At 45.6% G+C, this 13,297-nt stretch overlaps 1 protein-coding gene across 2 annotated transcripts in view; it reads right to left on the bottom strand.

The window, feature by feature from the left end:
• The window catches only part of URB1 (URB1 ribosome biogenesis homolog), a 39,172-nt gene that overhangs the window by 11,927 nt on the left and 13,948 nt on the right, over positions 1 to 13,297 (bottom strand). For both annotated transcript variants that reach the window (XR_004060866.1, XM_030951778.1), the window contains exons 14-26: positions 13,013 to 13,125; positions 12,059 to 12,178; positions 9,708 to 9,824; positions 8,925 to 9,063; positions 8,075 to 8,245; positions 6,929 to 7,125; positions 6,174 to 6,398; positions 5,465 to 5,644; positions 3,973 to 4,834; positions 2,908 to 3,109; positions 2,556 to 2,733; positions 1,939 to 1,997; positions 1,610 to 1,803 (exon numbers count right to left, since the gene is read on the bottom strand). Coding sequence is in view for 1 of the 2 variants with exons in the window: in XM_030951778.1 (XP_030807638.1) it covers positions 1,610 to 1,803; positions 1,939 to 1,997; positions 2,556 to 2,733; positions 2,908 to 3,109; positions 3,973 to 4,834; positions 5,465 to 5,644; positions 6,174 to 6,398; positions 6,929 to 7,125; positions 8,075 to 8,245; positions 8,925 to 9,063; positions 9,708 to 9,824; positions 12,059 to 12,178; positions 13,013 to 13,125 (2,757 nt within the window). In the remaining variant the exon portion in view is untranslated. The remainder of the gene's footprint in view (positions 1 to 1,609; positions 1,804 to 1,938; positions 1,998 to 2,555; positions 2,734 to 2,907; positions 3,110 to 3,972; positions 4,835 to 5,464; positions 5,645 to 6,173; positions 6,399 to 6,928; positions 7,126 to 8,074; positions 8,246 to 8,924; positions 9,064 to 9,707; positions 9,825 to 12,058; positions 12,179 to 13,012; positions 13,126 to 13,297) is intronic.

Below are 13,297 nucleotides of genomic sequence, written 5' to 3' on the forward strand. Positions count from 1 at the left end.
CAAGGGATGCACACACGGCACTGGGCATTCTACATCAGCATCTCTCTCTAGGATACCACAGCCCGTTTCCCCAACACACTGAAGGGTGATTTTGATGCATTTAACTCAAGGGAACATCTTAAAACAGTATTCCCAGGCCAAACACAGAAGTCACTGGGCCAGGTGAGGTCCCCAGTGTGGAACAGGAGCTTTCCATGGGTACACACCTGCTCTCTCATTAAAGAGGACCCTGTACCCTATCCTGCCACAGCTTCACTCCTTCCTGCCCCAGGAGGGCACCTGGAATGAGCTCAGGAGCTGCACAGAGAAAGGCAGACATCCCAGCAACCTCCCCAATGACTCCAGAATTCACAGCAAAAACCTTCTGCAGTCTGCACCCCAGCTGCAGTAAATATGAAAATGCTCTGCACTGTGTGTTCCAGCAGGGCTCAGCACTGTGGGTGCTTTGTGAGCCACAGGAACTCTGTCCTGTGGGGTACAAAAATGATCCACCTCTGCTCTGTAACTAACTGAGAAGCACAAAGTGTCAGTGATTGGGCTCCTCAAGAACAATCAAGCTGTCTGCAGCACACTCCAGACTCAACTCCAGGTTTCTCTGCTCCCAGTGTCTGGAAAGGCCTGGGCTTTGACCCTATTATGTGCAGGAATATGAAACACAAGCCAGAACTGAAGAGCTCCTAAAGGACCATTCCTGAAGTGAATGCACTGGTGGCACCAAGCTTCTGGAACAGCAGCTGGCCTCAAAGAATCCCTCCTGCTGACCTACAGAAATACATTCTACAGGTAACAAACACACATACAGCAAGCAGCAAAATCTATCCCTTATTTTCAATTTCACTAAATTGGTGACCTCACAAGAGCTTTTTTTCTCTTTTCACGTGCTTTAAAACTTGAAAGCTTGTTTACATGTTGCTCATCAGTAAACAAAAATTGTTATCAACATGCTGCTCTGAGAATCCCCCCCCTTTTCTTACACAGCTCCTTCAATCACTGAATCTCAAACCCCTGTAAAGTGGAGGAAAGCTGAGGTCTATGTGGATTAAATGTGGTTCAAGGTCAGGCACGATTTCAGTGAAGGAGAAACAAAGGCAATTCTACACATGAACTAGCATCCAATTTATATTCCACTGGAAGGATATTCCTCATGAAAGGTTGCAAAATGAAATACACGTAATTTAAATTGTCATTTTTGATAAAACTTGCAAAATCAACTTTAAATCTCTTGTATCAACCTATTTTAAAACAGGTTTTAACATCACAGGATGTGTGTGCACTTCAGTGATTTTACACTAACTGCCTCACAGAAACCAAAAGAATCAATCTTCAAATAGGTTAAAAATACGAGAAAAACAAACAAAGAAACAAAGAAACAAACAAAGACCCAAACCCACCTTTCCAGTAGTTTTAAAACAGAAGTGTTTAAAACCAGCGTAAAATGAACGTAACATTTGGATCCAAGCAGAGGTACAATTTAAATGCCAATAATCTGGAACTGCTAATAACTCTGCAAGTACTGACATGAGTGGGTGTGTTACTGGATGGAGATAATATAATGCAAGAAAGACAAGATTAACTGTGTTTAGTGTGGGAAGGAGATGATTAAAAATACCTCTTGTCTGGCTGTTCATGCCATCTTCTTCTCTGTGCCTCAGGATGGCTGACAGAAAGAGAGAGTGCTGTGTGACCATCATGTGGAGTTTGGAGAGCTTGACCAAGCTCTGACTGAGTGAGGATTCTTCCTTGTACAGTAACTGGATGGCAGTGTTCAGGACCTTCAGGAATGTTCCATCCCTGTAACGGTACCTTTGGGAGAAGGATCACAGAGGGCTCAGGTCACAACCAAACCCAAACTGAAATTAAGAGTTGTTTAAGCAATGAGAACTTGGCAAAGAAAATGAGTTTAGTAAAACCAAACCAAATTGAAATGAAGACACTCACTTGAGTCCTGTCTTCACAAGGCTGCACCAGTCATCTGGGTCCACTTGTCCAACCACACCCTGTGTGCAGCAGCAAAGAGAGGTGCTGGTTTACATTTGGCACACGGAGCCTCTACAGCAGTTTCAGTTCAAGGGACACACTGAGAACATGCAGGCCAAACACTCATGTGGGGTGATCAGAACTCAAACCAAGGGAATGGTACAGACAGAGGGACCAAGTACTGCTCTTCAAGATCAAAGTCTGGATTTCTATTTATGATCAACCAGATTTCTGCCCCAGACTTCAGATGGCATGGCAGGTGGCTCCTGGCAGAAGTATCTCTATCACCTTTTTTCATTAAAAAAAATAAAATTCCACTGGTAACCTTTGATTTCTTACTCCTAAATACCTCAAACTCCTGTCTTCAAAGGGGATTCTTACCAGAAAGCCATCATCAAGAACATAAAACCGCTTCATATCAAGGATTATCAGGACTCTGCAAAAGCTATTAAAAGTCCATGGAAACCAGAATCCATAAAACAGGAAATCAAGCCCAATCTGTATTTACAAAGCCTACAACTGCCCAATCACACTTATGCATACAGCCCCACTATGGCAAAGCAGGTAAGAAGTCTCACCAATAATTCCTCGAGCCTCAGCAGCATGGACCTCTCCATTTCTGGCCTGCTTTCATCTTTACTGCTGCTGTAGATGGCAACCAACCCCTTCATGCAGGCTGACAAGAGCTGTCTCCTCCAGGAATGCAGCTCCTCCGAGTCTTTAAGCACTGCGGAAATGGCATCTGCCACGGCCCAGCTGCAGAGAGATAGTTGGTGATTTTTTAATTAACGTTTTAAGTTGGTTTTGTATATGTTAAAGATGTTTTGCTGGATTCTCTGAGGAGAGGATGCTGTTACAGCTCCCATTCCTATCACAGTGTTTCCCAGGACAGACTGAGCCCTGAGGGAGGCACACACACACACTGCCCACCTCTCCTCACTCCCTGCTCTCTCCAGAGCAGCAGGAAGGCACTCCATTAGGCTGTGCAGCCCTTTGCTTTCCACAGGTGGCAACAGCTTTGCAAGGATTTGCAGTTTGACAGAGGCCTCGTGTGATGCTCCGGAGTCCTGAATCCCAGCACAGAGCTCCTTCCACAGGGCTTTCCTCAGGACAGGGGTGACAGCCAGGACAACTGTTGGGAGAGCAGAGGGCACAGGTTCCACCACCTGCAGGCGTTCAACAACAACACACTCATCCCAAATCGCTTTCTAATCCAGGCCCAGACCGCTCAGTTTCTAGGAAATGATGCTACAGCAGCTGCTGATCTGTTACAGAGAGGTGCTACAGAGAGGCTCACTTCTTTACCCACCCTCTGCTTCCCAGGCTGCTGACAAGCTCTTATCACTGTTAGACCTTGTAGGTAGAGCTACAGCCCCAGTCAGCCTGTTTCCTTCGCTATTTACATTTCTGGGCAATAAGAGAAATGAAATTAAAGTGATCCTGCTCTACCCAGCTGAATCCTGACTCATTGTTTTGCTGGTAGAGATTTAACACACTTGTCCATGGATGTAATGCTGCTGTGGGTTTGGAAAGTTCTGGACTGCCAGCTTAGGGAGGGCATTATTGTAGCCAGCCCACAGCTGGAGATTTGTTTTAGAAGAAATTTTTGGACTGCAAAAACCATCTGGCTGTGGCATTGCACACTCCGGACATTCTTCTATCCGTGCCTGAGCAAAAGGTTTCACCTCCTGTACCAAACCAAGAGAAGCACAGTGACAGATTTTCACATGCACTGAGCATTAAATAGGGGTTCAAAAGAGAAATCTGGGCAGCAGTAACTGTAGGAGCACTTGGCTCCAGTCTAAGAGCCACCCCTCAGAACAGCTCTGCACCTTCAGTGCTGCAGAGGGACTTCCAAGCCAGTCCTTGGAGGTCAGACATGTAAGTTTTATACCTTTATCTGCTGTGTAAAGATTCCAAGACCTCAAGGCCAGCAGGAGCTAACCAGGGAGTTTGGCCCCCTGAATCCCCAGCAGGGCTCAGCAGCGCCTTTACCTGCGGCAGGTCGGCTGAAGCCATGCTGGTCTCTGCACTGCAAGTACACATTAACGAGGGGCAGAAAGCTCTCCATGTGCTTCCTGAGGTACTTCCCAGTGGCACTGCCCAGACACCAGAGCTCAAACTGCAGCAGGTGAGTCCTGGAGTGCTGGATCAGCACGGCCACGATGGCCAGGGAGGTGTGTGAGCACTGGGCAAGGCAGTGAGCCTGGACCTCGACACCGACTGCGAGGGCAAGGACTGGCTCGCTCTGGAGAGCCTGGAGGAAAACCTCCTCCAAATCTTTGCTGGCCGATGCCGACATCAATATCCCCAAAGCTTTAATGTGCCCTGTGGAGAGCAGAAATTCTCCTTGCTGGGGATGCCTTTGGTAGCTGTCTGTAAGGAGCTTCACCAAAACTTGTCCATAGAAGTTTAACTGCTTCCCCTTTTTAGGGGATTTTTCAGATTTCTGATCAGTCAAGCTCATCTCAGGAAGCTGCAGCATGGTGAGAGTGATCTCCTTCAGCTGAGCGGCAGCCATGTACATGTGCAGCTCCTCCAGAGCCTGCAGCTGGTGGGACTTCCTGGGACAGACCTGGCTTCTGCCCTTGCCCACAGCCTGCAGCTCTTCCAGGACACTTTTTGTGATGGCTTCGAAATACTTGGACAAGACATGTCTGTGATCTGCTGTGAGGCCCTGCACGACGGGGGCAGCTGTTTTCAGCAGCTGGAGCACCCCAGAACTGAGGTGAGCTGACAAGAGCTTCACAGTGACAGGGTTCAAACCAGGCTGAGGAACAGAGCGCAGCTCCACGGCCAGGAACCAGCTCTCCAGCGTAGGATGTCTGAAAGTCAGGGTGAGTGCATCCTCCAGGGTCTGTAACAAACACAGGTAACTGTATCAATGAATGGATAGTGCAGGGGAAAAACCACCTCATTCATCTGCCTATCTTCCACAGCTTGGAAATATCACAATTAAATTTACAATATTACAATTATTGAACATGAAATTGTCTACTAGCTGGCCAGAGGATAAAAATATTACTGAATTACAAGCACATAAATATGATTCTCCCAACATTTGTGCTGTTATACTGAACATTCTAAACATGTCTAAGCTCATCTCCAGAGGAAAACTGAGTATTCTACGGTTCACCAACACATTCTAATCTCCACAAATTCACGGAACAGATGAAAGAGGGGGAAAAATTCACTCCTCAAGTACATAATTTTCACACTGGGCTGAGGGAATACATTTTTTTCTGCAAAGGTGATCTCTTTCAGGACCTCTCCTGACTGTGCTCCAGCTCAGGGGTGAGACTGTGGCTGATGCAGCTGGGTCACATCTCCAGACAATAGTTTTGCAACTGCTGGACCACATGCTCTATGTTCCTAAATTCTCCTCCAAGACCTTAACATCACCTCTCTGTTCAGCAAAACTGTTCCCCAGAGAATCAATCAAATCCAAGTTTACTAACAGGAGCCTCTGCATCAAGGGATTTGGTACCTTGTCACTTGAAGACCCGTCTGCTATCAGAGACTCCTCATCCATGAAGAGATCCGACTCAGCCTGGTGCTCCTCCTGCTTCTGCTGCTGGTCCAGCTTTATCTGATTGCCCCGGCACAACAAGGTGCTCAGAATGTCCACAAAGAGGTCAATGAGCTGAGGACCCAAAGTTTTACCAACCTATGGAAATAAAGGCATCTCGGAAGTGAAGAAAAGAGGAGAATGGGAGCAGAAGGGTAATTATCCAACAGGAACAGGAGTTAAATAAGAACTACTTCGATTACAACTTCTTGGGGAAGGAACCACTTCCCTATGTAGAAATCTGATTCTAAGACTCAGGCTGCCAAATAAATATTGATAGATTTTCATTTATACTGTGGCATTTGGAGTTACACAGGCCAGTGATTTTACTCTCTGGAATGGCTTCTCAGGAATATCCAAAAGCTGGATTAAAATCTTGAGTTTATTTGCACTCACACCCATCAGTAAGGGAACCCATGCAGAATAAATCCAACACTCCTCAATAATCAGAATTGACATTTGTTTACAAGTCAGGTGCAGTTTTGCATGGTGCTGTGCAGCCTCAGAGCCAAGCAGAGAAAAAAGAGCTACAGAACTGGAACCTAAGTTTTAACAGCCAAGTCATTTGTACCTTCTTCCTTAAAATCACCCAAACATAACCACAGTATTACTACAGCATTGCTCTTACACTGCTGAAGTTCTCCACCGTGGATTTCAGGTACAGCAGCACGTGCTTTACTCCCAACAAAAGCTGCTCAGGGGGGAGCTGGGAAGCCAGGTCTCTCAGTTTTGTCTGAACACCATCTTCCAGCAAGGCATTGCTTCCTCTCTCGTAGGCACTCTTCAGCAAAGTGGTAAATACAGAATCCAGTGCCACAGTGGGCTCTTCACTTACCCCCTTGTGGTTTTTAAACTGTTCAAAGTGAAAAAAAGCAGAAGAGAACAACAGTGACGAGTATGAAACAAAAATCCCTTCTCTTTGAGCTCTGAGCTGAACCTGGGCTGAAGCTCCAGGAGCACGAGTGTGCAGTCCTGCTGGAGCAGAGCTGTCCAGCAGTGTCCCCAGGGGAATCTGATGTAGTGTTCACTGCTGAACTGAGAAACACTCCCCAAGCCCAGCCCAGGGGGCCTGTGATCCTCCACCCACCCAGGGGCACTGTAAACAGAGGGCAGAGCACGCACCAGGCTCTGCTGTGCCTGTGAGGAGTCTGTGTGTGAGCCCTGAGCCCTGGTATCCCCTCCCAAACACCACAAAGATCTCTTGTATCTCTTGTGTCATCAGAGAAAAGCCCTGGAGCAAATCTGTGTCCCAGTGTGATCAACAAGAAATGCAGAATTAGCTCCATAAAAATGCTGTTTCTGAAGGAAATGTAACCTCTATAAACTGTGAGGTTTTTATAGGAATACTGGCTCAAGAATTCAGTCACTTCAGGTATTCCATACCACAGGTTCCTGGGATTGCTTGGGTATCCAGAGTTTGTAGTACTGGTTAAACTGGTAGAGCTGAGGATACTTAGACACTTTCAGGGACTTGAGGTCTTTGTCATAGAGCTGGAACATCAAGCAGAGAGCAAGGGGTTCTCTCTGAGAGTGCAGGAGGTCAGTGAACACAGCAACAAGGTACTCCACGATGTGTGCTCCTAGGAAAGCAAAAAGAAATTAAACTGCTGACATGAGCACAGACACTGGGGCAACAACCCTCCTTACTGTGGGCCTTGGCAGCAGCCCACAGAACATCACACAGAAAAGTACTGAGTAGGATCAAAAAGTGTTTGGAGTGACCTAGACAAGTGTTCCTGACCACTGAGGTACCTGAGAAATCCTCCACACATTAGTTCTTGCTGAAGCAAATACTCCACCTTCACTGTGCTGTGCTAAACATTCCTGTCTTTGAACAGGAGGGTGCCAAGCACCACCTCAGAGAAAAACTGATTTGTACTGGGGGGCACACACCCCAGTTAATGTGCGCAAGTTAAATAGAATTTTCTTTCAGAACTGGGACTCTCAGTACACCCCAGGTGCTGCCTGACTGCCAAATACACTCAGAGGACTCAGTGAGGTGCTGTGGGGTTGGCAAACCCTGCTCCAAGCCCACCTGATGCCCCGGTGATTTTGAGGCTTTCCTCAAGGAGGTGGTAGAACATTGCAATATTTGCCACCAGAGCTTCATTTCTGAAGTATTTTTTTGGAAAATGCATCCATTTCCTACTTAACACTGCAGTCCTCTCTCCCTGATCTCGGGAAGAGCTGCCCACAGGCCTGGAAACCACCTTCCCCTCCTGATCTCCCCACTCTGTCCTTAAAGCACTGTTACTGAAGCCAACCACTTCCAGACAAGTCTGTCCCTGCAGGGACAGTGTCTCTTCTCTTCAGGGTCAGGGAGAAGGGGCACAAGCACCAACAGAGCTCCAGTGCCTCTCCTGAGCATGAAACACCAGGAATCTGCACCTCCTTCTGCTTGCAGGGAAGGTAATAAAATGTCTCAAGGTAAAAAATGATAAATGGTAAAAAATTATTGAAAATGTGTCAAAATGATACCACTTTCATTCCACTGGTAGAAATGACACATAAAACCAAAAAAAACTGTACCTGTTCCATCTCCAGACTGAAGCAACAGTATATTCCTGGCCTCTAATGCAGCAGGGACAACAGCACTGAAGGGAAATGTTTGGATAATCATGTCTTCATTTAAAGAGAACCCAATTTCTTCATCGAAGCCATCACTGCCCTCAATCAGAACATCCACCATATCCAGGACATCTAGTAAGTGAAGGAAAAAATGTAAGCAGAGGATCCAGACTACTGGAAAAATAACAGAGGTAGAATGCAACACTCCAGGAACACAAGGCATCTTTTTAGTTCCTCAAAAGAAAAAAGAAAAGGAAAAAAAGAAGAAAAAAGTGACATTTGTCAGGCAATACAATGTTAAGTGCAACACAGAAATCACAGCTTTCAATGCTGCTGTCCAGCACAGGGTGCCCAGAGAAGCTGTGGCTGCCCCTGGATCCCTGGAAGTGTCCAAAGCCAGGCTGGATGAGGCTTGGAGCAGCCTGGGCTACTGAAAAGTGTCTCTGGCCTTTGGCAGGGGTTGGAACTGGATGAGCTTTAAAAGGTGCCTTCCCATCCAAACCATTCTGGGATTCCATGATTCTGTGAACAGCCCCAGGCAGAACTAAAATTTCCATTTCAGTTTGAAAATCCTGCTGCAAGAGCATGAAGACAGATTTCAAATACTGGCACAACCACATCTAAAATTACATTTGGGGGTAAAGTGGTAACTTTGTAATTCCGACTTCTGATACCAAGTACACATGGAGGGCTGAATCCTGCAGGATTCTGTAACAGGATTTCTATAGTTATCCATCCCCAGTTTGCCAATGAGGGCTAGAAAATGTAGCCCCAAGTGGTGGAGTTGTGCTGTTGAGGGGTTCCCACATACCATCAATGTGAGAGACAGGGATGCTGATGTTGTCAGAGTCCTGTTTAAACATGGTGACCTGGAGCACGCTGGCCTCCTGAACCACGTCTGCTGCCTTGTCTGTGTAGGGATAGGGCTTTGTCACCAGCTTCAGCAGGATCTGCCAGCAAAGGGGGGGACAAAAGTGAGTGAGTGCCTGGCTGTCAAGGGCAGGGGAACCATCTGTGGCTAAGACCATGTGCTAAAAGGGGCTGGAAGCTGGGCAGGTTTTAGGAGGGCCACTTCCATATTACTTCTGCAGGATTCTGTCTACAGTTCCTGCTCTACAGGGGACACCGATGGAATAAATGAAAGTCCACTGCAATTTGGGATCTAGATTGCTACCACAGACTGGGTCCCCAGGGAGACTGCACTGGAAATGAAGCACTGGGTATTCAGCATCCTGAAGAGTAAACAGGAAGTGTCAGCTTTCCTTGTACAAGATCACAATTTACTGAGGTCTGATCATTTTGGCACCTAAGGAGGAGATAAAAGCTATCCACACATACAACACTCTACCCTCATACCAACAATGCCATAATAACAACTGATCTTTTTGGATTTCATTTTCCCACAAATCATTTCGCTGTCCCTCCCACTGAAGACAAGAACGATGCCACCTCTGTATAAAGGATCCAAAACAATGCTTTTCTCAGAATCCACTCACTGGTCTTTGACAGGTTTCTCAACAATAGCATCAAAATCTCCAGTTTCCACTAACACTGTTCTTTGCATTGTTTATCCAGCTAATTTGAACACTGTTACCCTTTCCAAAAACTGAATCACTGCTTCCTTCTGGTCTTCTTTTGTATTATCCAAGTGTTCCAGCCAAACTGAAAGCTCCTTCCACGTGTACTCAAACACTCCACTGTCACGTAAAACCTGTCCAGGAAACAGAGGGCGAGGTGTGTAAATAAACCTAAAAACACCTAAGGACAAAACCCCAAGAGATACAGATCTTTTAGCACATTAACTTCATGATTCCTTCTTTTGGGAAAAAAAAGCAGAGCAGGTTGATGAAAAGAAGTATCTGTCACTCTCCTCACCCCCTCAGTTCAAGAGGCCTTATTCACACTCACTAGGGGGACTTTCACTGCATAGTGCACAATAAAAATCTTACTACTATAATTTTTGGAAAGCAGGTTATACTGCTTTCAGAGGGTTGTACATCTTTATATCATCACAGGCAGAAAAAAAATAGTGCCTTAAAAATACCCTGTAGGGGAGATTTAGAAAACTGCTGATGTAACATAAAGGAAAATCGTTGCTAAATTAAACCTAAATCAGGCTACTTGTACATGAAACAATTAGGCAGAAGGATAAACAGTCACGTAAATGAGCAGTGGGGTGTGACCACAGCAAGGGCCAGAGAGAAGTGCAGGTTGTGGGGGTGGTGAGGTGACCCAGATACACCACAACCAGGAGACAGGCTATGACATATCTAGAAATTTTCCCCATTTTCCTGCTCTCTACATTCAGGCCCTGACTTCAGGCACCCAAGCTAGGAACTTGGCGACCCTGTGCTGCAGCTCTACAAGCAAGAAAGGACGAGGGAGGAGAGGAGAAGAAGGAACTGAAGTGACACCATGGTTAAACTCCCTGTCAACAAGAGAGGAAACCTCGCCCAGCTCCTGACTCTGGCACCCACACTACACAGGATCAATCTGTGCCTTTGCTTCTCTCCACACACAAAATAAAAGGAAGCCATCACAACTCATTTGTTCTACATTTACTGCGTGTACAACTCCAGCAACTCTAAAAATAACTGCTGCTTACATGAGTCTGACAGGGTAATTCATTTAAATAAAGAAAAAATGAAGGAAAAAGTATTCATTTTAATATAATTGAGTATTTTTGGCAGTCTGGAAATAGAAATGCACTTGCAGCTCTCACAGACACAGGCAGGAACAGAATGTGAAATCCAAAAACAAGCCTTCAGTTACATGGCCCTGCATAGAAAAATAAGTCCTTACCAACTATTCTTAGCAGCCTTTCTGCTGCCATAACTGCCCTGACTTCCCTGCTCCTGCATTCCCTCAGAGAAAAAGCAATGGACTGCAGTGGAAAGTGGACACAAGAACAAGTAAGGCAGTCCATGATCCCACCTGGCAAAAGAAATCCAAAACCACCAGGAAAACGGCACATTTTGAGCAGGTTTTGGTTCAGGCATTCATTACTGGCAGACCAAGAGAACCTGCCTTTAAACCCTTGCAAGGGCCAAGGACAACTAAACCCCAATTCAGTCACTGGAACTTTGGTCTGGTGGGCTGAATATTACAATGGCACTCTCTGATTGGAGCTAAATGCAAAGATTCAATGCACAAAGCTGGGTACAAACTCATGTGCCACGAATACTGCAGGACACTGCATGAAGAGCCCTGTCCAGGGCCAGTACAGCCTCCTGGATTTTCTCTTGGCAGGACAGTTTGGGTGTATTTATTCCCAATGTAAATCTCTACCCTATCTCAGATAACTAAAGATGTCCTCTTTTAATAAGGTGCTAAAAACAACAGCCTCTGGTGTCTTGTGGACTTGCAGTTGACCAGTTTTTCCTGAAAAGTCAAATAACTAATTTCAATGTTCAGAAGGGGATTTTAAATAATTTTCAAGACAAAAAGTACTCCTGGCATCAAAGCTTGTATCAGACAGTGGCAGAGAGGACTATTCTGCAGGGCCAGAGCAAATCATGCAAGGCTTATGCAAGGCTGGAGTGCTGGAGTACAGAGTAAATAAACAATGATAAAAAATAAAACTCAAAAGTAATCTCTTCTTGATCAATGTCAAGACCTTTGCAGGCACAAACTACATTAATTTATTACAGTGCCAGAATTAATTCAGCCTAGGGAGGGTGGGCAAACATTTAAGACATTTTCCTTACTCTTTCATCAACTGCTGCAGGGAAGTCAGTTCACAGCATTTATTTCCAGAAAATATTTTGTTAATAACCAGTTATCTGGCAGCAAATTCCAACAACAGTCACAAGAAACAGGAAAGGAGACTGCTGACCACAAAACCGTGCAGTAAAGGTATCTTCCTTGAGGAAAAACTTTACAATCCTGAAATTTCAGAGCAGTGGGATATAGTGAATAGCCTGATATTTCACTTCAAATCCTTACCTTGATGATTAACTTTTTGGTGGAAATTTTCAGATGAGAATGGGTACTTGTAACAAACATTTTCATCAGTAAATAGAAGACTGATTTTTCACCAGATATCTTCTCTGTCTCAGAGATGTCCTACAAGAGAAATATATTAAAATTCCTCTGCTGCAGCAACACTGGACAGGGCTATGTTGCACTGAGACTGATGTGTAAGGTAAGTATGCTATTTTATAGACCTGCCCAAAAGTCCCAAGGCCAGAAAGGAATGGGTCATTTACACTACTTTGCATTTCATGAACCAGGATCATTGTACTCACCTGTCAAATGCTTTCCTGGAAAGGAGAAGAAGACAGTACTAACAGAAACCCGAACTACTGCAAGGACCCAAGACAAAGCCACCTCCCCCGTATTTTACTCCCCAGTCATTCCATGTCTATCCCTGTTACACCACTCCATGGGTGTCTCTGCTTCTCCCCAAAGCCAGCTCCACTCCTTTCTCCTGACATGACAAGCAAACTCTTGACAGAGCTCTTATTTTACAAGCCTGCAGTGAAAAAGAGAGCTGGGGCCCTGATTGTTTCCACTAATTATGGGAGCATTAAAAAATGTTGGAATTTCCTTGGGAAGGGGTGGGATGGCTGCCATCAGTGGCTCATTTCCCTGGTCTGCAGCCTGAGGCTTTCCAGACAAGGAGAATCCAGCACATTGTCACTTGTGCTCCTCTCCAGAGACACACAGAGCTCCTGGAACCTTCTCCTGTGCTCACCAGGGAGGCAAAAAATGCTGTCCCTGTAAAAAACCTTTCAGATCAGAAGAGATCTTCCACCACTGCTGAGAATGTCATTCCTGTTGGCTCTACAAAAGGGTAACCTCCTAAAATGACAGGACTAATTCCAAACTAGGCAATGCCAGATGGGAAGATTTGAAGACAACAGACCAAGAAAACATGAATTTGCATCGGGCTCTTACCTGTACTTTGAACCAGGCAAATTTATTGGCAGGAAGTTCCAAAGCCACCTTCAGGATGTGATGCTGCAGGAGAGGAGGGACCTCCTCCCTCAGGCCCTTTTCAGTGACTATACCTGAGGGGTGAAAGCAAGAAACCAGCTTCAGTCTGGTCCATCTTCCTGAAACCTCAGAATACTCATGTGTCAGGGTTTAAAACAACTGTGAGACAGGCTGGCCATTCAAAGATCTTCACATCATGGGATCCCCAGACGTACTGCAACTAAGGCTGGCCAGCTCAAGGTGAGA

Source organism: Camarhynchus parvulus, chromosome 1 (genome assembly GCF_901933205.1).
Source record: "Camarhynchus parvulus chromosome 1, STF_HiC, whole genome shotgun sequence".
NCBI lineage: Eukaryota > Metazoa > Chordata > Aves > Passeriformes > Thraupidae > Camarhynchus > Camarhynchus parvulus.